This window comes from Acinonyx jubatus, chromosome C2 (genome assembly GCF_027475565.1).
Source record: "Acinonyx jubatus isolate Ajub_Pintada_27869175 chromosome C2, VMU_Ajub_asm_v1.0, whole genome shotgun sequence".
Lineage (NCBI taxonomy): Eukaryota > Metazoa > Chordata > Mammalia > Carnivora > Felidae > Acinonyx > Acinonyx jubatus.
In genome coordinates, this window is record NC_069384.1 from 108,481,633 (window position 1) to 108,506,857 (window position 25,225).

The following is a 25,225-nucleotide window of genomic DNA, read 5'->3' on the forward strand; positions in this document are numbered from 1 at the left end:
TCATACTTCACACTTTTGCTTTAGGCGTTTGTCCAGTGTTAGTCATATTGTGCTTGATGAAATCCATGAGAGAAACCTACAGTCAGATGTTTTAATGACTGTTATTAAAGATCTTCTCAATTTTCGACCTGACCTGAAAGTCATATTAATGAGTGCAACATTGAATGCTGAGAAATTTTCAGAATATTTTGGTGAGTAAATTTTATGATTACTGCTTTAGGAAGTTATCACAAAGCCACTGAATTTAGAGTTAATAAAATTAAAAAAAAAAATCAAAAAGCTAATACATTCCTAGGTACCAGGTACTTAAAATAAATGTTTAGTAAATATTCTCCTAGCTTCTAATCTCATAGATTAGAGAATTGAGCCTATTTTTGAAAGGTGGCATCATCTGTGTTACAGTGAAGACATGTAGGTGTTTGGTGCCACCGTCAGGTAATTAAGGTGGCATCAATGAGTTCAAACCGCAGGTTTGAATAATTTTTTGAACATTTTTTTTGTGATTGTTCTGTGGTTTTCATGTACTGTCACAGACTAGAGTGGCAGCTTGCTAATACTAATAGTACTCATGGCCACTTCTGGAACACCTTCAGTGTGCCAGGTGTACTGTATTTGGCACTTTATCATCTTAACACCTCGTGAGGTAGGTGCTAGTATTCCCATTTTTGCCGATGTGTCTTTCCAGTATGCCTTGTAATGGTTGCATAATTAAGAGAGGGTTGAGGGGTGCCCGGGTGGCTCAGTCGGTTAAGCGTCTGACTTCACCTTCAGCTCAGGTCATGATCTCATGGTTCATGAGTTCGAGCCCTGCATTGGGCTCTTGTGCTGACAGCTCAGAGCCTGGAGCCTGCTTTGGATTCTGTGTCTCCCTCTTTCTCTCTACCCCTCCCCAGCTCACTCACTCTCTCTCAAAAATAAGTAAATATTTAAAAAAAGAGTTGAAAGGATTTGAAACAAAATTTGACTAGCTGTAGAGTACATTTTTTAAAAAAATATGCTTACCTTTTTTGCTTCCAGTTGTAGGAGGAGAGGAAAATGGTGGGGGGTGGGGTAAGGGTGAATAGTTAAAATGGAAGCTTAAAGACGTGTGAAATTAGTTGCTTGTATTGTTTTGTTTGTTTGTTGTTGTTTTGATGCATGGTCCAGACCTAACATTGAATAAACTGCTCAAACTTGTGCAATTCACACGCAGAGCTGTGAGACCACGTGAGATACTTTTTGACCTTTGATGCTATGTTGGCCTTGGTTTACAATGTATACTGCTTATTTTGCATGGTCTGAAATATAAGTAGCATTTAAGTAACAGTACTAAGAGAGGTAGTTTGTGTTTTTTTTTTTTAACTAGTGTTTCTTTTTTTTTCTTTTTTTTTTTAAATTTTTTAAACATTTATTTATTTTTGACACAGAGAGAGACAAAGCATGAATGGGGGAGGGTCAGAGAGAGAGGGAGACACAGAATCTGAAACAGGCTCCAGGCTCTGAGCTGTCAGCACAGAGCCCGACGCGGGGCTGGAACTCACAGACCGTGAGATCATGACCTGAGCCGAAGTTGGCCGCTTAACCGACTGACCCACCCAGGTGCCCCTAGTGTTTCTAAAATAATAAGTAACAATTTAATATTTTGCTAGGTCTTATTTGAACTACTTTTTTTTCTCTTTTCCTGATTCTGGGTACCATAAGAGTAGTGCTTCTTAAGTTGATTTCACTAAAACTTGGGTTCTGCTGGTACCATCTTGACTAGTGATGGAGAGCAAATAGACTTCCAACTAATGAGTTATGAGTCCAACTTAAAATGCTCTATTCTTTGATATATTGTGTTACTTTGTAGAACCGTGATGCATGTGTACAGTTTGGTAGCAGTAAAATGGTAGTAAGTGAAGAGTAGACTGCTACTTTTCATTAAATTCATTATGGAAAAATAGGGTAGAATTGTAAAAGTGCCAGGACCATCTTTGAACTTAAGAAAGGTAAGAAAGGTACTGGCCTATTTATAATCTGTTAATTTTTTTTTTTTTTAAACATTTTGAGTATAGATTTATGTCTTGTCTGCCATAATAGGTAACTGTCCAATGATACACATACCTGGTTTTACTTTTCCGGTTGCGGAGTATCTTTTGGAAGATATAATTGAAAAAATAAGGTAAGTAAATATTAGGAAATAAGAGCTTTAAAAATACTAATGCCACCTTTTTTTTTCTGTTAAACTTTAATCTCAGAAGCTCTTTTTTAACCACTACCTTCTAAAACATTGTTTTTCCTTAAATCAGGGATTCCCAAACTTGGTTGCACATTAAAATCACCTGGAGCCCTTTAAAATCCAGATGCCCAATTCACACTCCCTACCTTAATTACATTACAAAATCTGGGCTGGTAGCCAAGCATCAGTTTTTTAAAGCTCCCTGGGCAGCAAAGTTTGGGAACCTTTGTTATTAGTGCTTGAACCTCTCCTCTGTCCTACCAAGTTTTCAGTTTTTGCTGGCTTCCATTGCCTACCCTTTACATAAGATTTCCCCTGAGGGTTCTTAATTAGCCTTTTTTCAGTCTTTCATGGTTTCACTGTGCCATCCTGTTTCCATGGCCATAGTTGTGTATTTTCACAGCTCTCAGAGCTGGAGCTTCTGAAGCTCTCCCTGAACTTTGCATTTGGTATCTAACTCTCTACTCAGCAGCATTCCAGTACCACAGGTACCTTGAAGCTCACGTTTTTCCAGCTGAAATCATTATCTTCTATTCATTCCCCACTGTGCTTCCACCAAAACGTTAAAATGAAATAATCTCTCTTTGCAAGTTTGCCTTACAATGGTTACTATCCTCCACGCAGTGTCTGAGCTGTAAATCCAAAGACTAATATTTATCAAGCAGTTGATAAATCATACCAGGATATGCTAACTGCTCTACATGCCTAGTAACTCAGTCTAAATCATTCTGTACTCCCACCTTTCCCACAGTACAAACCCTGAGAGCTTTCTCCTTGCATGTGCCCTCTCATTTCTGTTTTTTTCTGCTTAAGGTTGTTATTATCTCTTCCGTGCTAGTAGTTCCTCTTCTGGTACTGTCTTCACTCTCACATATATGTGAGAGTGCCATGTATTTTCCTACAAAATCTGGTTATGTGAGCTTTCTCCCCCTTGTCAAGCCTCCTGAAATTTTTCTTTAAAAACTTGTTTAAGGACCTTTATGTTTGTCATGACCTGTAGCAGAATACCTCAACTAGTATACCCAAATTATTGATCCCTTCAACACTCTGGCCATTAGCTACTAACAGTCTTCTCCGAGGGGATATACCAATTAATATTTGAATTTCTTTTTGAGGGAAGGGCTGGGAAAACACAGCCCATAGGATCAGGTTCCTGTTCCCTAGTTAGTCATCCTAAAGCTCTTTACAATCTGGCTCTATCCTTCTAGTCTTACGTGTCTCCTGGCGTACCTATGCTAAATGTACCATTCCCTAATATGCCAGCCAGTGCCCTTTCATTCACGATTTTGTGCTTTGTTACATGCTATGTTGTCCTTTTAGACCCCTTCTCCATCCTTTATGTATAAACTTAATTATGTGAGAACAAATTCCAACTTCACTGTCTGTTAAGCTTTTTCTTATCCCTCTCACAGAGCGGGTTGCTTTCTCATCAACCTGTAGCAGGTTTATCATATCTCTTACAATACTTACCATATTGTCAGGTACTTCACCTTTATATTTACCTCTTGCAATAGATTTCAGATTTGTCCAAGGTCAAGCATTTTGTCCTGTTCATCTCTATAACTAGAGTATAGCACAGTGCCTGGCCTATAGTAAACATGCGAATAAATATATGGACAGATATGGAAACACTTGTGTTTTAAGATTCCACAGCTTACTTGTTAAGTGAGAAAACGGAAGTGATGGTGGGAAGGTGAAAACAAAGATCCTACAGTCGGTTTTACATGGAGAAAAGTCTGTTCCATTTTTTTGGTGGACATTTAAACAGATTTTTATTAAACTTCATGCCTGCCCTGTGCATTAGGGTCTGATTATAAAACAAGGAAAGACTTGGTACCTATCCTCAGAGCTTAAATGTAGACAGAAAGACATAGATGCTGTCCTGTAAAGTATGACTGACCCATTCTGGAAGAAGTAAAGAATGTATTGGGAATGAGGTATAACCTCATTAGCATGGGATAGACTGGGCAAGTGAGGAAAGTAGTGAAATTCAGGGTAGGAAAAAGGGAAGTGTGTATATCAGAGAGGGTAGAACATAACTAAAAGTGAGAGAGGGTATCTTAATCGTCTGTGCTCTGGTTTTGTCATCAGTAAGCTTTATTACGCATTGTCTCTTCAATTCCACTTTGCACCATTCCTCTCACTTCCTACTGTGGCACGTTTACCAATTATTTTCTAGTAACAGGTGACAGTAGTGCAAGTAAAGTTTGAGGGAACAGTAAGCTAAAATTATTTAATGATGAATTGCTTTCTTAAGCTCCGTAGAAGGCAGGGAATGTTCAGGGAACTGTAACTAAAGAGTCTCGGAAGCAAAAGAAGGGTGTATGTGCCCTTGTCATCCCCTAGTCAGCCCTAAGAGGGGAGTTGAAGGAAGGTGATCCCTCGACAGAAGTTTTCAGGCGAAGCCCCCATGTGTCCCTTCCCAGAAGAAGAGCTGAACTGAAGGGAAGGAAACAGGGTGAAGATGATATAGAGGGTTGTCATTGGGCGCTTGGCTGGGGAGGGGGGGCGTTGAAGCTTACCTCTGTTTTTTGGAATTGCTGGGAAGGGAGCCAACTGTGGGTCCATCCTGCTGACTAGGACTAATCTCTGTCTCAGGTTGCCCTACCTCAAGTTGATGCCTCTATATGTATCGAAGACTTAGGGGAATCCTGGGTCACAGGTACTGAATAGGGAGGGGTTAACACTTTTTGGGTGTCTACTATGTGTCAGGCACTGTGCTTTATCTTACTGCATTTTTCTTTTATTCTCCTGCCAATATTATTATAAGTATTATAATATCTCAAATAGGCAAACCGAAGGGCAGAGGTTTATATCTTGTCCAAGGTTACACAGGTAGTCAGTGGCAGAGCACAGACATCAGTCCAGTTCTGTCTGACTCTAAAGTCCATGGTCCAGACCCCCCTTTTCCATCTAGATGCTCTCCCTAGGCGAATTCCCAGGGGTTTTGTGGTCAAAGCGTAGTTTCACTTTTCTTTGTCTCCTCCCACCCCCATGCCTTTCAAACCATTGAAGTTAGGTGGAATTCTTAGGCAGATGCGCCCTCTGTTTTTAGCAGTCACTAATGGCGTGGTGGAGTCATGGCATATAGTATTGGATTGACACATAGGAGACTTGAATACAGATTCTGGCTCTGCCATTTGGCTCTGACTGTAAGACTGAGCAGAATTAAATAGTTCTCAAGCATGAGTGGGTCTGAGGTCCATAGATAAATTTTCTGAATTTCCTGGGGCACTAATTCAAATTCCTAGATTAGCAGACCCCAACCAGACCTATGGAGTCCAAATCACAAGGGATAGGACTCAGGATTCTGTATTTTATAAGCTCTCTGGGATTCTTATGTGCACTCAGGTTTGGAAACCTATATATTCAAAATCTGAGTCTTGTACTAGGCATTTATTATTTTATATGTGATATTTATATTTACATTAAATAGTAATGTTAACTTTTTAGAGCAAACTTAAAAGTTACTGTAGAATTAATTTTTTTTATTTTGACTGCTAATGATCTAAAGTTTTATGTACTTTGGTAGAGAAAAATGATTTTTATATAAAATGTTGGATTTTATATATTAATGAACAGCTACTAATAAACTATTTAGTAGCGTTCACTAGAAAGCATAATGAAATGTTCTTTAAAATCTTCTTTAAAACCCGAAAGTAAAAAGTCACAGATATTTGCTAAAACCAGAGAGTTTGCAAAAGGTTTAAGCTATTTAAGAATTTTTTTATTTATTTTAGATATGTTCCAGAACAAAAAGAACACAGGTCCCAGTTTAAGAGGGGTTTCATGCAAGGGCATGTAAACAGACAAGAAAAAGAAGAAAAAGAAGCAATCTATAAAGAACGCTGGCCAAATTATGTAAGGGAACTGCGAAAAAGGTACGTGTTTTTTGCTTGTTTTTAATCTAATTTGAGAGCACAGAGGCTAAATGACTAAAACAAAAAAGCAGAGATTGTCTTCTTGAATTTGTTTCTAACTATTGTTATCCCAGTAATCTATATGTTAATTGTGTTTTCCCATTTGCTGATTGAATTAATTTTAAGATTTTAAGATAACAGGTTGAACCTTAGGAAACTTGATCAGGTATTTCATGACTTCCTATTTAACTTTGATAGGTATTCTGCAAGTACTGTAGATGTTCTGGAAATGATCGATGATGATAAAGTTGATCTGAATTTGATTGCTGCCCTTATCCGACACATTGTTTTGGAAGAAGAGGTTAGTTTTTTGTTTGTTTCTTGGTGATGTAATTTTAATTTCATTAATATATCAAGACCCTGAGAAAAGAAGAATAATTTTTTAAATGCTTTTTACAAGTAGCATATGGAAGAAATTGTTTTGACACTAGAAATAAGAATCTCAGTATACCAAAATTGAGGCATTTGATCTATTTGAAGAAAAGACTAAACAAATGAAATATCTGCGTTGTAAATCCTATTTTTAAAGAGTGAGCTTCAGGATGACTAGGTGGCTCAGTCAGTTAAGCATCCAACTCTTGATTTGAGCTCACGTCATGATCTCACAGTTTGTGAGATTGAGCCCTACATGGGGCTCCACACTGGCAGCACAGAACCTCTTTGGGCTTTGAGAGAACTCTCTCCCTCTTTCTCTGCCCCTCCCTCACTTGCTTTCTCTCTCTCTCTCTCTCTCTCTCAAAATAAATAAACATTAAAAAGAGTGAGCTTCTATTCTTTAGTTATAATCAGTAAATAAAACTTCTGAAGCTAGTTTAAGTGTGCACAGAAGTTTACATTTAGTGTGTTTGGTTACGTGATACTTTGTAATGGTTATTTCCCCTCCATATAGGATGGTGCGATACTGGTCTTCCTACCAGGCTGGGACAATATCAGCACTTTACATGATCTCTTGATGTCACAAGTGATGTTTAAATCAGGTATTATGGAAATGCGTTTTATTACAATTCTAAGAATAGTACTTAAATCATATGCAGCATGTTTTTTTTTTTTTCTATTTGAAGAAGCGTTGCTTAGTCTAAGGCTGCCTCACTGTAGGAACTTGGTGGTCTTAAGCCCAGGTTGGGTTTTTTCAAAAGTTGGATCTCTTTCTCTCTTCTTTAAAAATAAAGTTCTAGGTCAGAAGATGAAGGTGGTAGGTATATGGTGAAGTTCTTTATTTTGGTATTATGAGAATATTTTACTTCTTTTTCTAAATTTGCCTCATAATATTGAGCCCTTAAAGTTAAGATGTTGGTACTTACATTTGTTTTTTCACTCACTGCTGCATTTAATTGGGCAGAAAAGAAGGTTGAATTTATCCCTTAGCCCAGCATTTCTCAGTTCTGAATATACAAGTCACTAGTGGTGCTTCTGTAAAATTCAGATACTCAGACCCCATCCTCACCCCAAATCTGAGAATGTGACTTGAACGTCTGTAGTTTTGAAAAATTCTATAGGTGCTTCCAACGCTTAAATAGCATGTTTAAGAGACATAATCTCTTATGTCTCAGAAATATATGGGACCATTTTTCTCCTATAAAATGCAGCCAGAGCATTTTCAGGGATAATTATTAACTTCCCATCAGTAAAATACAAAGCAAATTCTATTTAGTATTGTATAATTCTAATTATATTTTCTAAACTTAATCTCTTGAAGTGCTTTTGACACATTTTATTTTTACAAGACACTAAAAATGTTTTGATCTAAATGTATTGACTGAAATAGTAAAGCAGTATTTTTCATTCTTTGTTAAATCCCATTGTAGTAATGTCCTCAAAACATTCTCTGTAATTAAAATTATTTACTGTTCTCTAGCTGAAAAATGTTTTTATCTGATTATCAGGGCTTCTCTGTAATGAAATAACTACTTTCAGTGATAACGTTTGTCTGTAGAAAAAGTGTAGTTGTGATTAAACTATGCAAATGAATTATTTTTTTAAACAACTGGGATTCTTTTTTTGGCCGAAGCTTCTAACGTTGGTCTCTCCCACCCCCCAAAAAAACACTACTGTGTGATCTACTTTTAGTTTTAAAAAATGTGAGTATGTGTGGGGCACTGAGCTGGCTCAATCAGTAAAGCATGCAGCTCTTGATCTCAGGGTCGTGAGTTCAAGCCCCATGTTGGGTGTAGAGTTTACTTCAAATAAAAAATGTTGAGTATGTGTATATATTTACCAGGAAAAATACAAGGAAGATCTACCAAAATGTAACACTACAATTACATGCTGTGATATTGGTTACTATAATTGACTTTATTAATTTTCTAATTATTCTCAAGGAAGGAGGTATTAATTTATACTTTTACCACCTGCTCAATTCTTTTTAAAAAGAAATCTTACCAAAGTTTAACACGAATGTTTTTTCTCAAGTTATAGTTTTAAAATTTAGCCTTAATAATTGGCTGTACTCTGTTGACCATGTTAAAAGGGGCAAAAAAAATTGGTCTAACTCCATAGTGACTAAAGGTGAATTTTGAAACTCAATTTATCGAATGCTTATCAACTTATTTTTTTCTTCTCATAAGAGTATAGACTTTGTTCCCACTGACTACTGTAGTTGTGCAATATCAGCAGTCTAAACTCTTTTTACCCCAATTATGTTACCTTTAACAGAATTGTTTTTACTTTCATTGTTTTACCTGGCTACTGATTTTTTTTAACTTGTAATGAAACATTTAAACTTAGAGAAAACTAGAGAATCGTATAGTGAACAACATATACCAATGACTTCAATGCAGCAACTATTTTTGTGATCTGATTTTTTCCTTTTTAAAATAAATTGCGGCTGTCATATATTATCTCTCAAAATATATGCATCTCTAAAAATGTACTTTTCTATATAATATATAACCATAGTACCATTTTTCTATCTAATTCTTAACATCATCTAATAATCCAGTCTATAATCAGATTTTCCCATTTTCCCCCAAAAGTGTCTTTCACAGCTACTAGCTCAAATTACAGAAAATTGTAAGCCAGATAAGTCTTTTATTCCACATAATCACTTTCATATCCCCCTTACCTTCCCCATGGTAATGATTTGTGGAAAAGACTAGGCTAGGTCCACCTACCTAGATTTTCTAGATTTGTCTGAATCTGAGTCTTCATAATATCATCATTTGATCCTTTCTTACCTATACTTGTAAAATGGAAGTTACATCTTAAGGCCTAATCCAACTCAAAGTAAATTATTTTTGGCCTGAGTATTGATTGAGTTAATGCATTTCATATTGTGTTACAGAGACAAGTAATTCAGAGCAATCTTTTTAGCAATATCAATTGCTTGACAGCTTTTTACTACCTTTTAAGATTTGTAACCCTTATCAGAGGATTTGGGGAGTATCATATTTCCTTTGAATAACAATAGTTTTTGGCAGGGGGAATACAGTTATCTTGAGTCATCTCGATACTTGCTAGAGATTTAAGTCTTTAAGTCGGGTTGCATTTTTTTTGTAATCATAGCTAAACTTGAAGTTTACCCTTGCTTCCTTAACATTCCCTTATTTCCATCACTAATAACTACACCAAACTTTCTCCCTGTTGTCTAGTAATCACGAATGGGTTGAACTATTTCATTTTGAAACTTAAAAAGTAGGAATGTGATTTTACATTTCTAACAAAATTATATTTAAAAATGTGGGTCACTTTACCAGTGCTGTTTCATTATTTTTTTAACATAAAAGTGGACATGGGAATTTCATTAAAGTGCTCTAAAAATTCACTTATTATCTATATGATTAAAATACTGAGGCTCACCCAAAGTCTATAAACTTATATTCATATTAGAGCGAATTTTTTGGTGTTCAGTTAACTGATGGGAATAGAACTAATGATGTTTTCTAGCATAATTTGAAAAGATTGTTCCTAACTTTTAAGCATTCTTTAGGAATTTGGGAAATATGTTTATCAATGTGCAATAAATTGACAGAATAAAATGTCAGTAAGAACTTACTGGAGCACTAAGAAAACAAGAAAATAAAAAGAATAAAGTTTCTCCGATTATATATAGTAATATAAATTAAGAATTATGTGCTTAACTAATCTGGAGCTTTTCTGCAACTGTTTGTCTTAAAGTTTACTTTTCTTTTTTAATTTTCAGACAGGTTTATTATTATACCCTTACATTCACTGATGCCTACGGTTAACCAGACACAGGTATGTTGTTAGATTTATTCATCCTCTGTCTTTCAGATTGAGGCAAGCTTCAGATTAAGGACTGCTTATTATCTTTTATTTTCTTTTATTTTTTTTGAAGGTGTATTTTCAAGTAGTAATCCATATAAAAATCACTTCTTTAAGAACTTTGCAAATGAGTCTTCAGGGGATAATTGCACAAAAACTCGAGTAACTGAGTGTAATTAACAAATTAGTTTTGTCAGCATTAGGGAAAAGTTTATAGACTGGTTTCACCAGTAACTTGTTTGGGTTGCAGTTACCTATGACATACTACAGCTTGATGTTTGAGATTTTGATTTAACAGAATTAATCTATTTGTAGGTATGAGATTTCCTGTTTTATCAATAATATATTATTATGGTTTTGAATGTTTTGTCTCTTGTCAGGTTCAGGCATGTCCCTCGTTAGGATCAACACTGCATTCTCAAAGACAAGATAGTTTTCTGGACTGCAGTGTTTGCAGGCCCTGATAAAAGGAGATGGCTCAGAAGAAAGTCTGTCTCTCTCTCTCTCTCTCTCTCTCTCTCTCTCTCTCTCGTACTTTTTCCCCTCCTTTTGTGAGAAAAATCTCAAGACATTTCTTATTGAGGCTCTTTTAATATCTTTTCTGCTGATTCTTTAATCCTGAGTAAGCCTCAGCCAACCCAATTAGAGTGCATACCTAAGTGAAGACAAGGGGTGAAGGACTCTTAGTTCCAAAGACCAGACAGAAGAGTACTTCCACTCTGACACTCTAATTGTAAACTGTGTATTCCTTTGCTAGAAATTATATGACTACATTAGAAATTATATTTTCTGTTGATTACCTTTGATGTAAATGAAGAGATAAATGTATGTATTTCTTTGCATTGTAGCCAAGTGGTACTTGACCACAAGTTTTCCTTTTACTCAGGTGGCTTTCTGAAGGATACCATTGAAGATTTTTTTTTTTTTTTTTAGTTTGACTTCAAAAACTTGTATGTAGTGGTACAGCCCACTGCTATCCATTCTGAGTTTGGCATCTGCCTGGGTGGTTGGTGTCCCTTACCCATAGAGTTTTGGATCATTCGTAATTCTTACTGTTAAACTGAACTCTCTCTCTCTCAAGAGTTTGATACACAAAAAAACATTTTGCTTTACCGTTCTTGTTAAAAAACATTCTGTAAATTTAAGTAATCCTATTTCATTTGAAATTTAGTTTGTGATAAGGTTCATTCTAAAATCTGGGAGATTTTGTTTGGTTTAACGAAAATGATAGTTTAATTGAAAATGATGTGTACCTATAAGTATGTGTACAAATGTTAGATGCATATGTGAAGGAATGAACGCAATGTTGAAAAGGAACAGTATCTGAAGTAATTCTGATTGGAAGAATGATGTCTTAGAAATTAATGTGCTTTTGAGGTTTTGATGTATTGATTCTTACAGGTATTTAAAAGAACTCCTCCTGGTGTTCGGAAAATAGTAATTGCTACCAATATTGCAGAGACTAGGTAAAAATTGTTTTAAATATCAACTACTGATGATTATGAGTTTTGAGCCCCATAAATTAGCATACCTTATACACTTCTCTCTCTAAAAGATACTTCATAATGTCTTTAAAGTTAATTTAGTCATGGTTGGGCAGAGGCTTTTGTTTGCTTTCTAATCCTATAATGGATTAGCCTTTCTAAGTGTTTTTTAAAAAGCCTTCTTGGGGTGCCTGGTGGCTCAGTTGGTTAAGTGTCCAACTTCAGCCCAAGTCATGATCTCACAGTTGGTGAGTTTGAGCCCTGCAATGGGCTCTGTGCTGACAGCTCAGAGCCTGGAGCCTACCTCAAATTCTGTGTCTCCCTCTCTCTCTCTCTCTCTCTCTCTGCACCTCCCCTGCTTGCACAGTGACTCTGTCTCAAAAATAAACATTAAAAAAAAAACCTTCTTAAGGAATCTTAAGGAATCATGGGAGTTGAGGTCAATTTTGGTTTTGCCTTTTTCTGGTTGGGGGTCGTATTGTTTGGTAATTAGTTATAAATAGCCTTAAAATTTCTTACATTCCTTGGGAAGCATTAATATGTCTGTATACTCATTGAAACAGATTTTTCTGTGGAAGCTGATATTAAACCATGTGGGAACTTGGGACCACAGAGCTAGGTACAAAAGTCATCAAGCAAGCTATGAAGTTTGACTATGGGCAAATAAAAATTCCTCATGTCATCTGCAGAATTGACTGCCACTACAGCTCCTGATGCTGCCTGCCCAACAAGGGGCTTGATCCCTGTAATGTTGGTGAATGTGGGAACAGTGGTGAAAATCCCTAACTGCAAAATCAATATGACTAATTAAAAATGCTTTGAAGTCCCTATCTGTAGTCCTGTTAGAGGTTATGTGCTTTTAATGTATTTTTAATATTTCATACATCTGTTTTCCAAACAGCATTACCATAGATGATGTAGTTTATGTAATAGATGGAGGAAAAATAAAAGAGACACACTTTGACACACAAAACAACATCAGTACCATGTCTGCTGAGTGGGTTAGTAAAGCTAATGCCAAACAAAGGAAAGGTCGAGCTGGAAGGTAAGATGGAACCTTTGTCTGTAAGTTGTTTTAATCATAGTTTCTTTGGAAAAATATCTGCCAAGTTTTCTAGTTAATTAAAATTAATATTCTTTGTTAATTTGTTATTAGTTCTATTTAATTTTGTTTCCATTTTTTAAAAAGCATGAATTACTAATCATAACTAGTAATAATATTTGAATGTCATATTATCTCCTAAACACTTTGTATATATTAACTTGCTTAATCTTCACAACAATGCTAGGAACTAGGTTATTGCCCCCATTTTAAGGGTATGGAAATTAAGGTATAAAGAAATTAAAAGTTAAACAGTTGTGTAAGTAGCAGAGTCAGGACTTGAACTCGGGCAGTCTGGCTCCAGTCTGGGCTCCTAACCCTGTACTTTACATCTATACTGGTTTTTCACTATTAGTTACCAATGAAAACACAAGGAAGTTTTCTCATTGATAAGGGGGTAGCATAAGAAATAATATCTCTATCTTAATGGTAGAAAGAGTGATTTGCCTTTAACACAAGTAATTGCATTTATTATTCATTTTAATACATACTTCCTAGAAGTTTTACACCCTTACTCATATGAGTGGTAGAATCACATCTGAAGTTGTAGAAGAGAGTTTTTCTTTTGCCTCCTACAGGTAGTACGAAAAAATTTCCATTAATCTTCAGATAACTGGCGTAAGTAAGGAAAGGAGAGTTAGATAATTTCAGCAATACTTTGTTTTACATTTGTAGGTAGTAAAGCTCTGTATCTTGCTATAATCTTTGCAGATTTTCCCACTGCAATTTGTAGGCCGTTTATTAGATTATGCAGTTGCTGCTCTTGAGCTGAAGTGATAGCTTATTCTAAGAATAATCTCTAAGACTGAGGTTTTCTCATGAAGACTTAATACCACTGGATACTAATTCAAGTAGTATTCACCATTGTGGTACACTTTTTTATATGAATAGTAAACATACTAGCCTTAGGTTTGATCCATAAAACGGTTCTAGAAATAAAGTAAACGAAGTATTATGTTTCATCTAAATTTTCATTTGCAGTAGCTTGATAGAAGTTAACTATGGAATTACAGTGGTTTAATTCAAATGAAAAATAGCCCCTTGTAGGGTCCACAGATATAAATTCCTTTAGCAAAGCCTGATTTGATTAATAATTACTTTGAAGGCCAGATCAAACTATATTATATGGTCCTCAGTGGAAGCATTCTTCGTTTTTACAGGCATGTTATATTAATAGATGATGGATCTTTGTATACTTGTGACAGAAATAGCTAAGAATTTTAGAATTTATTTTTATTCCTATAGAAAACGGGCCTCCCCCTCCTTTAGTAGCAAGAGCCCATAGGAATATTTATTCTGTTTGAAAATATATGAATACCCTCACCTCTACATGTCTGTCCTTAACACTGTCCATTTATATCACTAAAGAAAAATTCAGCAACTAAAACATTTCCAAAATCCCTCTGGGAGCTCACTAAATAGCACATACTTAAAAGATTTTAAATAATATAGACAGGTTAACATAATGCTAGGATTATTACATAAAATGCTCACAAGGCATATAGAGGGTAGACCTCAGTAAACAGTTATTAAGCACAGCATTCTGGAATCTGTAAGTTAGGAAAAAGGAACCAAATTATTGGTGCGGGGAGGAAATCATCTCTTTCTTAAAACTAGAACATAGGGATAATGGATCTAGATAATGTTACTCAGATACATGGGGAGAAGGAATGTATGATTAATAAAAATGAAATATTAAGTTAGTTATGGTGTAGTTCATATGATACAGATATTGGCTATTTTCCCTGCCTGCTATTTTCTCTGGAGTTCTAAAAAGTCATTGGTAATGTTCCTTTTATTTATTTATTTTTTAAGAGTGCAGCCTGGTCATTGCTATCATCTATATAATGGTCTTAGAGCAAGCCTTCTGGATGACTATCAACTGCCAGAAATTTTGAGAACTCCTCTGGAAGAGCTTTGTTTACAAATAAAGGTAAATTAGGTGGGAGAATTAAGAAACTAAATGGAGAGTGGGGTTCTAATTTTCAACATTTGTATAGAAGAAAGTAGTATATTAATCTGTGAAGAATTGTTATCTTGCGTGTGTGTGTGTGTGTGTGTGTTTTAGTAAACTGTCTTTAAACTTCCTTCAAATGTTTATTAAACACATTTTATCATGTACTGCTCTAGGATCATGCTGCCTGTGTTTGAATCCTAACTCCCCTGACAAGCTAGTGGCAAGTTATTTAAATAAAGCTTATATAGAATTCTTTAGAACATTGCCTGGCATGTAGTGAGTAAGTGTTCAGTAGATAAATATTAGCTACATGTACTGTTACTACATCTTAAGGTGCTGTCCGTCTGATAAACCACTCACCATTTTTTGGCATTTTATATGTATTTTGATAGAAACAACCTTTTTATTTTGAAAATGATCGGTAAATTAACCTATTTGTTGAGATTTTAACCAGCTACTTTTCTCATTAATATAAAGCTGGTGGGTGATAGAAAGTAGTAATGTGAAAATCATGTATAAGTTTGATGCTTTATTAATTGACTGACAACAGGCATGACTAAACTGTTAATGTCAGTATATGACATATGTTTAATTATATTTGTCTTCCCCCAGATTTTAAGGCTAGGTGGAATTGCTTATTTTCTGAGTAGGTTAATGGATCCACCATCAGATGAAGCGGTGTCACTCTCCATAAAACACCTGATGGAACTGGTAAATTTTATTTTATTTTTCAAAATGTTAAGTTAGATTTATAACGTTAGAGCACGTAAGCCACCTGATTAAAAAATTTACTCTCATTACTATGAAGTAGATCAGTGAATACACAGTGCCAAATTTGATTTACTCTTTGGCTTGGTATATGAAACGTGAATTAGAAAGTTATAAAATGATACCTTTGTGATGGTCTTATTATTCTGGGTCCTTTCCACACAATTTTTTTCATTGTAGGCTTGTTTTAAAACTAGATAAAATTTTGGGGGCGCCTGGGTGGCTCATTCGGTTAAGCGTCCGACTTCAGCCTAGGTCATGATCTCGCTGTTCTGGATTTCAAGCCCCGCATTGTTCTCTGTGCTGACAGCTTGGAGCCTGGAGCCTGTTTCAGATTTTGTGTCTCCCTCCCTCTCTCTGTCTTTGCCCCTTCCCCACTCATACTTTATCTGTCTCTCTCAAAAATAAACATTAAAAAAAAAAAACTAGATAAAATTTTATATCTTTCAGTTTACTGGTCTTTGTCTTCATTTGCATTCTTCAGATGAATTTGGTTGGTTTCTTAGATTCTTCTGATTACCATAATGTTTTCAGAGCTTTTCTCAAATCCAAATAATTTAATGACTGTGGACATCTTATGAAGGCAGTTCTTGTATTTTTGAAAGAATACTAATGAGCTTTATATCCCCCTGCCTGACATTTGGTCTTAATTTTTTTTTTGTTTTGTTCTGCTTTAGTTTCTTTCTGTGACATCATTGTTTTGAGAAACTAGTTTCAGTGACTTAACAAGTGACTACTTAGTTGGTAGCCATCCCTGCACAAGACCATATTGAGAAGAGTCACAGGACTGGCTATGAAATTAGTACCCAGAGTGAGGAGAAGGGCGCTGTGAGGTAATGCTCAGAGAAGAGAAAAAGTGGTTCAAGCTGTCCTCTCCAATAAGGCAGCCACTGGTCACATGTGACTATTTAAATTTGAATTTTGAAGTAAATTACAAATTCAGCATCTCTAGTCACATTGCACATAGAACATTTTTGTCATTGCTAAAATTCTGTTGATTCATGTGGGGTTAGAGGTTTCTGAAGATGTACTTTATATATTTCATTTTTATTTAAGCCATTTATACAGGTAATTTTGAGAATTTGACCTACATCAGAACACTGTAGTAGCTTTTAATGTGAGTTATTTAAATGAAAAAGCATTGTTAATTATCTGTCTTTGTTGGAATTTGTGTTAGGTTTAGTGAGGTCCCTGGTACTTTAGGAAGTAGTACAGTTTTACTGCTGACCTGTCTTCCCACCTAGGCTTTTATCTAGTAGAATAGAGCTTTGCTGCTATTTCGTCTAATAGAATAGAGCTAGGTGGCAATCAGAGAATCAACTTACTATTGATGGTAGAGATGGATGACCAGAGAACAGTTGGACTCTGAAGCTCAAGTGGGTGGCTTCTTCTCTCCCAACTGAATTTAAGAGCCAGTCTTTACTTAGCCGTTTGCTTGAAACGGCCATGCAAATCCTTCTCCATCATGAAAAGGCCAGCAAATCCTTCTCCCAACAGTAGATTCCAAAGCTTTTTTAAAGTTTGTATTTAAATTCCAGTTAAAATACAGTGTAGTATTAGTTTCAGGTGTACCATATAGTGATTTGATGCTTCCTTAAGACACCCAGTGCTCATCACAAGTGCATTCCTTATCGCCATCACCTGTTTAACCCATCTCCCCACCCATCTCCCCTCTGGTAACCATCTGTTCTCTGTAATTAAGAGTCTGTTTCTTGGTTTGCCTCTCTGGGATTTTTTGTTTTTGTTTTTGTTTTTGTTTTTCTGTATGCTCTTTGGTTTCTTAAATTTTATGTATGAGTTAAATTATTAGGTGTTTGTCTTTCTCTGAATGACTTATTTCACTTAGCATGATACTCCACATCTTTGGAAATGTCAAGATTTCATTCTTTTTTATAGTTGAGTAATATTCCATTATATATATATATATATATATATATACACACACACATATATATATATGTGTATACATATATATATACGCATGCCACATGCCACATCTTCTTTATCCATTCATCAGTTGGTGGACACTTGGGCTGCTTTTATAGTTTAACTATTGTAGACAGTGCTGCTGTAAACATTTGGGGTGCATGTATCCCTTTGAATTGGTATTTTTGTATTCTTGGAGCGAATACCTGGTAGTGCAGTTGCTGGATTGTAAGGTAATTCTATTTCTAACTTTTTGAAGAATGGCCATGCTGTTTTCCACAGTGGATACACCAGTTTGGGTTCCCACCAACAGTGCATCATTAGGGTTCCCCTTTCTCCACATCTTCGCCAACACCTTTTGTTTCTTGTGTTGATTTTAGCCATTCTGATAGGCATGAGGTGATATCTCATTGTGGTTTCTATTTGTATTTCCTTAATGACAAGGGATGAGCATCTTTTCATGTGTCTGTTAGCCATCTATATTTTTTGGAAAAATGTCTGTTCATGTCTTCTGCCCATTTTTAATCAGATTATTCATTTTTAGGGTGTTGAGTTTTATAAGTTCTTTATATATTTTGAATACTAACCCTCTATCAGATATGTCATTTCCAGATATTTTCTCCCATTCTGTAGGTTGCTTTTTAGTTTTGTTGATGGTTGGTTGGGGAAGGGGCAGAGAATCCCAAGCAGACTCCTTGCTGTCAGTGCGGACCCAAGCACAGGGCTCCCATTTTGCAAACCGAAATCATGAGCTCATGACTTGAATTGAAATCAGGAGTCAGACACTTAGCCCATTAAGCCACCTAGGGGCCCTATAAATAGTTCTGTTTATCCCTTTCCAATCATCTAGGACCCATAGTACAATCTTGAGCAGAAGAATGATAGTGTACATTCTTGTGTTCTTTTTCTCAGAGGGAAAGCTGTCAACAATTTGTTGAGTGTATTTGTTGAAGATTTTTTTCATGGAAACTGTCAAATTAAGGAAGTTTCTGATTTGCTAAAAGATTTTTATTGTGCATGGATAATTGATTTTGTCAAATCCCTTTTCTGCCTCTCATGAGATTATGATGTGGGTTTTTTCTTGTTTAATTTGCTGTGTATTGGATTACATTGATTTTTTTTTTTCAAATGTTAAACCAACTTTCATTCCTGAAACAAATCTAACTTGCTGGGATTCAATTTGCCTTTTTTTTTTTTTCCTCCCTGTGGTTTCTCATGCATAAGTTTATTGAGTAGTTTTCCTTTCTCCAAATGTGCCTGTCCAGTTTGTTACCAAGATTATGCCAGGTACAAAAAAACAAGTAGGGAGCATTATATATTTTTTTTGTTTTTCTGTTCTCTGAAAGAATTTTTTGTAAGATTAAGGTTATTTCCACCATAAATGTTTAGTAGAAGTCTTTTCTGATGGGATACATACGGGTTATGGTTTTTATTTTTTGTTGATATCTTTTTGTGTACCTAGTTATTTTAATTGTGTACTGGACATTGCATTTATAGTGCTCTTTGTAGATAAAAATTTGAAACCTAAGATGATGATAACTTTCTCCAGCGAAGATTTATGTTGCTTCTGCCAGGAAAAGAAGCACCAGTTCTGGGCTCACCTCCCTGGACTTCTGTCGTTCTCCAAATTCTATACTTACAGTTTTTATACTTCTTTTTTAACTCCTCAGTGTCTTCAAGTAGCTTTCCTAACTATATTCAGTGGGACAATTGGACCAAATTACCTAGGTAATCAGAGCAGTAGCCCACCCCCAGTTTTCAGTGTTCTGGAAATGCCCATTATTTCTTGCCTTCCTGTCTGATGTCTCTTAAACTACCAGAATCAAAGCTTTGCATTATATATTTCGAATATATAATAGTTGTTTCTTTCTTTGTTTTATTTTGTCCCACAACACCAGGGGGTGATTTTATTTGATTGAAAGTTTGCTAATGTGGTATTTCTCTTATTTCTCTCCTAACATTTAGAGTAGGGCCAGGTTGTGGATATTTTATTTGTCTATTTTAATGTAAGTTTCTAACCTTTGCTGACTTCAGAAAGTCTGTTTTGGTGAAGAAAACAGCATCGAACAATATTAAAGCATTTGGGTCTAAGAGTGAGAACTCTCCTGTTGTTTATTTTAAAGCAAACTAAAATAGCTTTGAATAGGATGCTTTACAGTGTTGATTTTAAACATAAATCCGTGCTTTACAGAATGCTTTGGATAAACAAGAAGAATTGACACCCCTTGGAGTCCACTTAGCACGATTACCAGTTGAGCCACACATTGGAAAAATGATTCTTTTTGGAGCTCTTTTCTGTTGTTTAGACCCAGTACTCACCATTGCTGCTAGTCTCAGCTTCAAAGATCCCTTTGTCATTCCATTGGTAAGAAAGATACAGATAAAAGGCTAAGCGTTTTTATATTCACAGAATAGTTTTTGTTGAGATCCATTTTTCAACATTTTATTTGAATGCCTTTCTCACTTGACCATCAGGGCAATTTAAGTGGCCTTCATCTATTTTTTCTTTTTTTTTTTCTTCTTCTTTCTTAAGGGCAAAGAAAAGATTGCAGATGCAAGAAGAAAAGAATTGGCAAAAGATACCAAAAGTGACCATCTGACAGTTGTGAATGCATTTGAGGTAAAAAATGACTTGTTCACGAATGTGACAGTTCATTCAAGTGAAAAGCTGATAATAGACGTACTCACTTTTTAAAATGCGTATATTTAATAGGTATCAGGAATAAATTGCTGAGTGTTTAAAATTAGGTGAACATTTAAAAAACATTGCACATGATATATTTTTTGATAGTTCATTACATTTACCCTTTTGGGAAAAAAAATCTGTATTTGTGTTTTGATAACAGTAGAACAAATTAACAGTTTATCTTAAAAATCTATTTTATATTCATTTATATCTTTGTGTTGACATTCGTAAAAGATGGTCTTAGTCTGTTTATTAATAAACTATAACTTATTCAGATTTAACATTTTGATGAGTATGCTAATCGTGCACATTATTTAGAGAGACCGTTTCTCCTCCCAAAAGTCAAGCTTATCACCCATATTTGCAAAATTTAAATGTAATTAGGTTTTTAGAGATAGTATCTTTTTACTGTAGCTCTAGATTCATTTTTATACCACATATTATGGGAAAGTTTATGTATTTTTTTTCTTTGAGCTCATCCAGTATTAACTTTTCTTTTTCCCCATCTTCCCTTGTCTGTGTTTATAATTTCATATATATATATATATATATATATATATATATATACACACATACATACATATGTATATATATACATATGTATATATATATGTTTGTGTATATTCCAATACAGTAGCATTAGAATTTGTTCAGCAGAGTGTTCTTTTTTATTAATACCTAATATATATGATGGCATTTTGTATAAAATACACAGTATATTGTTATATAACTTGTACTTGTTTGTATGAAGAAAGGTCTGGAAATTCATTAGTGGGTATATCTTAACTAGAATCATGGGGAGTGCTTTTTTTTAATAGTATGTGAATTTCAAAATTCTTTGAGTAGTTTATAAAGAAGATGAAGTATTGGTTAAACTAGTGAGAATCTTTGCTTTGATGAACAATATTAATAGTTTTCTTTAATTTCTTTGCTCCATAGGGCTGGGAAGATGCTAGACGACGTGGTTTCAGATATGAAAAAGACTATTGCTGGGAATATTTTTTGTCTTCAAACACATTGCAGGTAATGGTGAATGTTTTGAAATGATTCCCAAATATGTTTATATGTATCCATTTTGTATAGTTAGATCTTCAGCAAAAAAGTTAATGGTGTGAGTTTGTTATATGAAGTTAAATGATTATACAAAATAATAGAAGGAATCTTTATTAAATAAATCAACTGCAACAAAACAAAGGTATATAATATAATAAACATAAAGGTGGCTAATGGCTAAGAAAAGAAACAAGATTCCAGAGTACAGCAGGAAAATGTAGTAAAGCTTGGGTACTCTTTGCCCCCACCTTCTAGTTGCTGTTTTGATGATTCAGCCTGAAAATGCTCACTGATACTCCTAAAATCTATTTTAAAATAATAAACAGTATCTTTACCTTAACTTTTGGGTAGTTTATCTTTAATAAGAAAACACTGGAAAGGAGGCCTTTCTGAACCAGAGATCGTAAATAAACAGGACAGATAGACATCAGACATAACGACTCTACACTAAATTGGAGAAGTGTAAGATTAGGAATTCCTCATGTTCCCCTGTTACATGTACATTCCAGTGATATGGCAGGAACCTTGGTACTGGACATTTAACAAATGTACAAGGGGGTAAAAGAATCAAGAATCTAGCATGTCTAGCAAATCTAATAAAAGCTGTGCAAACATTAACAAAATGAAATATGACAGGTCTCAAAGTTACAACAATCAATGTCAAAAAAGAATAGATTACAACATACCTCAACAGAAAATACTGTACAACTGCTTCATAGTAAATAACAGTTCAGGAAGAATATGAATCCAATAAAACAAAGATAAGAAAATAAACCAATAATAGAGTGGATGAAAAGACTGCTGACCTAAGAAGACACATTGATGACCAAAAGAATTACAGGGAACAAAATGGATATCCCTGTAAAGGATTGATATAGAAGAAAGAGAGTCTAGGTAATCACAGTTTGTAGATGCAGCCACAAAAGAAAAAATTGAAAACAATAAGTAAAAAGCTTCTAGACAGGAAGACAGGACTGATCCATCATAAAGATAATAGGTGTCTCTCCATAGAAAATTCAGGTGTAATTATGACTATGTATTCAGAGATATGTGCAAGAACATTTCCTTCAATAGAGAAAATAAAATGAACTACATGTATGAAAAGATGACTGAATCCAAGGGTTGAGAATATTCTATCCAGTCAAGATATTAATTCACCTATAAAGACAGAGGACAGGCATTCAAGAATGCGTTTGAAATACTACACCCATGAGCTGTTCTTGAAAAAGAGACATTGAATTGCTGTCTACTAAGAGATAAAAAGAATTTCAGAAATGGAGAGTACCTATTAAATCAATGAGTGTTGTGTGTGGATATTATTTAAATATAGAACAAATACAAAACAGTATTGGGAATTAAAGATACAGAATAGAATAGAGTAGAATAGTTATTATTCTGAACAGTATAAAATAATGGTAATAAAAACACCAGGACATGGTCTAGAGTGTCAGAGTCACGTAGTTCACAAAAGGGATGTAGACTTAAGACCAACTTTACGTTTCATAATCTCTTCTTTTAAGCTTAAAGGATCCTTTATTACCTTTTGTGATTGTGAAAATTTAAGATTCATCAGTTTAATTTTTATTTCTATTTAACTTTTTAAAATTGAACTCAAATTATCCAGCACCCCCAAAAAATTGAACTCAAATTAATTTTAATACTTGTATTAAAATAGCTTTTATACATTATCCCATTGTTAGGATAGCATTTCTATCTAACTCTTTTGTCAGTATATATGTGTAAATGTCTGCAGTATTATTTAGTTAATGGTTACTTCTGACTAAACTGAGTTAGGGAAATTTCATTTGTACTTCCTGTATTACTTGTGTGCTTTATAATGAGCTATGCATCATTTTTATTCAAATTAGGATTCTTCATCAAAACAAAACAAAAAAACAGACATTAAGCCTTTGTGCCAGTATGTAACAGCAGTTAATTCTCAGTAGTAGAACTATGGATGTAGTGGAAATATATGGATGTTGATTATTTTATTTATGCTTTTCTGTTTTTGGGGGGTTTTGTTTGTTTTCAGAATATGGGGTGGAGAACCATTTTTTAAATTATGTTAATGAATTAATGAATCTTCTGCAGAATGGAGCAATACTTAAAACATCAGTGGTTATTCCTTAATAGCAGGCAAAACTTTTCTGTTAAAAAATCAGATGATATTTTAGGCTTATAGGCCATATGGTCTCTGTTAGAGCCACTCACTTCTGTTATTATAGTGTAAAAGTAACCATAAATAATAGCTGAGCGAGTGTGACTTTGTTTCAGTAAAACTTTACTGACAAAAACAGGTGTTTGTAAATTTTGTAGTTTGCCAGCCTCTGCTCTAAAACATCACATTTTTGCAAGTGTCTTATAAAGCAAGGAAAACTTAACAGCTATTTATATGAGTATACGTTGTATGGCCCCTATAAAAATCTGTATGAAAGGTATTCTAGTTCTGTTTGTTACCATTGCTCCCTAGATGCTGCATAACATGAAAGGACAGTTTGCTGAGCATCTTCTTGGAGCTGGATTTGTAAGCAGTAGAAATCCTAAGGATCCAAAATCTAATATAAATTCAGGTAAAGAAGAAAATGCAGTGTAAATAGCTTGCTTTTTGCATTGTTTGTTGTATCTGTATTTTAATTTTTTTCCCCTCTACCTACTCCCAATAGATAATGAGAAGATAATTAAAGCTGTCATCTGTGCTGGTTTATATCCTAAAGTTGCTAAAATCCGACTAAATTTGGGTAAAAAAAGAAAAATGTAAGCATTGAAGATTATTATGAATTATTTCTAATTGTCTCCTTCAGCTTTTGAAATCCTCTTTATGGCAGCAGAGCTTATATTTTAAACTTGTTCTTCTTTATATTTGGGCCATGTTCTTGTTCTTTACTTTTGATCTAAATTGAAGAGAATGCAGGGGCACCTGGGTGGCTCAGTCAGTTAAGCATCTGACTTTGGCTCAGGTCATTATCTCACAGTTTGTCAGTTCAAGCCCCATGTCGGGCTCTGTGCTGACAGCTCAGAGGCTGGAGCCTGCTTGGGATTCTGTGTCTCCCTCTCTCTGTTCCTACCCTGCTTGCACTCTCTCTCTCTCTCTCAAAAATAAAAAATAAAGATTAAAAAAAATAATAAATTTAAGAGAATGCAAACTATTTAACACAGGCATCACTTTCCCTCATAGCACTTACCTGGAGTCGGCTCTCCCATCACCCATTATTCACAAAGAACGTTAATGAAATATAATACTAGGGTAAATATTAGGAAAGTAAGCCAGCTATTAAAAAAAAAAAAGTCAGTGCAGAGGCATCTGGGTGGCTCAGTCAGCTAAGTGTCCAACTTCTGCTCAGGTCATGATGTCATAGTTGGTGAGTTCAAACCCCACGTCAGGTTCTCTGCTGACAGCTCAGAGCCTGGAGCCTGCTTTAGATTCTGTGTCTCCCTCTCTCTTCCCCTCTCCTGATTGTGTTCTCTCTCTCTCTGTTTCTCTCAAAAATAAACATTTAAAAACAGTGCATGGATGGATATTACCTAGAGAAGACTTTTTTAGGATTTCTTCTCTTCTAAGACACATAATTTTCTAATTTACCTCTTTGATGAAAATTGTGATTTCACTGTTTTAGGTAATAAGGTATAACTTTTAAATATATGTACAAATAATTAGCCTCAGGAATAATTGGAGACTGCAAGGCATATTTTTTGCCTAGCAAATAAGTTCATTCTAGTGAGGAAACAGCAACTCTAAGTCACAGATGTGTAGTAGTGTGTGAATGAAGACACATTAGACTCTTGTGTCATGTCATTAAAAGAGTCCCTAGCCAGTGGATTCATAAGTGAATATGTTAATTTGAGCATTGTGTCCTGAGGAAGTAATTCCAAATGTTTTTTTAAAAGGTGTATTGTAAAGAACATAGGTGTCC

General features: G+C 34.9%; 1 protein-coding gene across 1 annotated transcript in view; it reads left to right on the forward strand.

Moving 5' to 3' along the window:
* Positions 1-25,225, forward strand: part of DHX36 (DEAH-box helicase 36) — a 50,883-nt gene that overhangs the window by 17,074 nt on the left and 8,584 nt on the right. Inside the window, exons 8-22 of the mRNA XM_015072150.3 lie at positions 25-191; positions 2,059-2,140; positions 5,938-6,078; positions 6,316-6,418; positions 7,007-7,094; positions 10,256-10,311; positions 11,740-11,804; positions 12,724-12,867; positions 14,740-14,857; positions 15,494-15,592; positions 19,767-19,940; positions 20,109-20,195; positions 21,201-21,284; positions 23,785-23,884; positions 23,978-24,068. Of these exons, the coding sequence (XP_014927636.3) occupies positions 25-191; positions 2,059-2,140; positions 5,938-6,078; positions 6,316-6,418; positions 7,007-7,094; positions 10,256-10,311; positions 11,740-11,804; positions 12,724-12,867; positions 14,740-14,857; positions 15,494-15,592; positions 19,767-19,940; positions 20,109-20,195; positions 21,201-21,284; positions 23,785-23,884; positions 23,978-24,068 (1,599 nt within the window). The remainder of the gene's footprint in view (positions 1-24; positions 192-2,058; positions 2,141-5,937; positions 6,079-6,315; positions 6,419-7,006; positions 7,095-10,255; positions 10,312-11,739; positions 11,805-12,723; positions 12,868-14,739; positions 14,858-15,493; positions 15,593-19,766; positions 19,941-20,108; positions 20,196-21,200; positions 21,285-23,784; positions 23,885-23,977; positions 24,069-25,225) is intronic.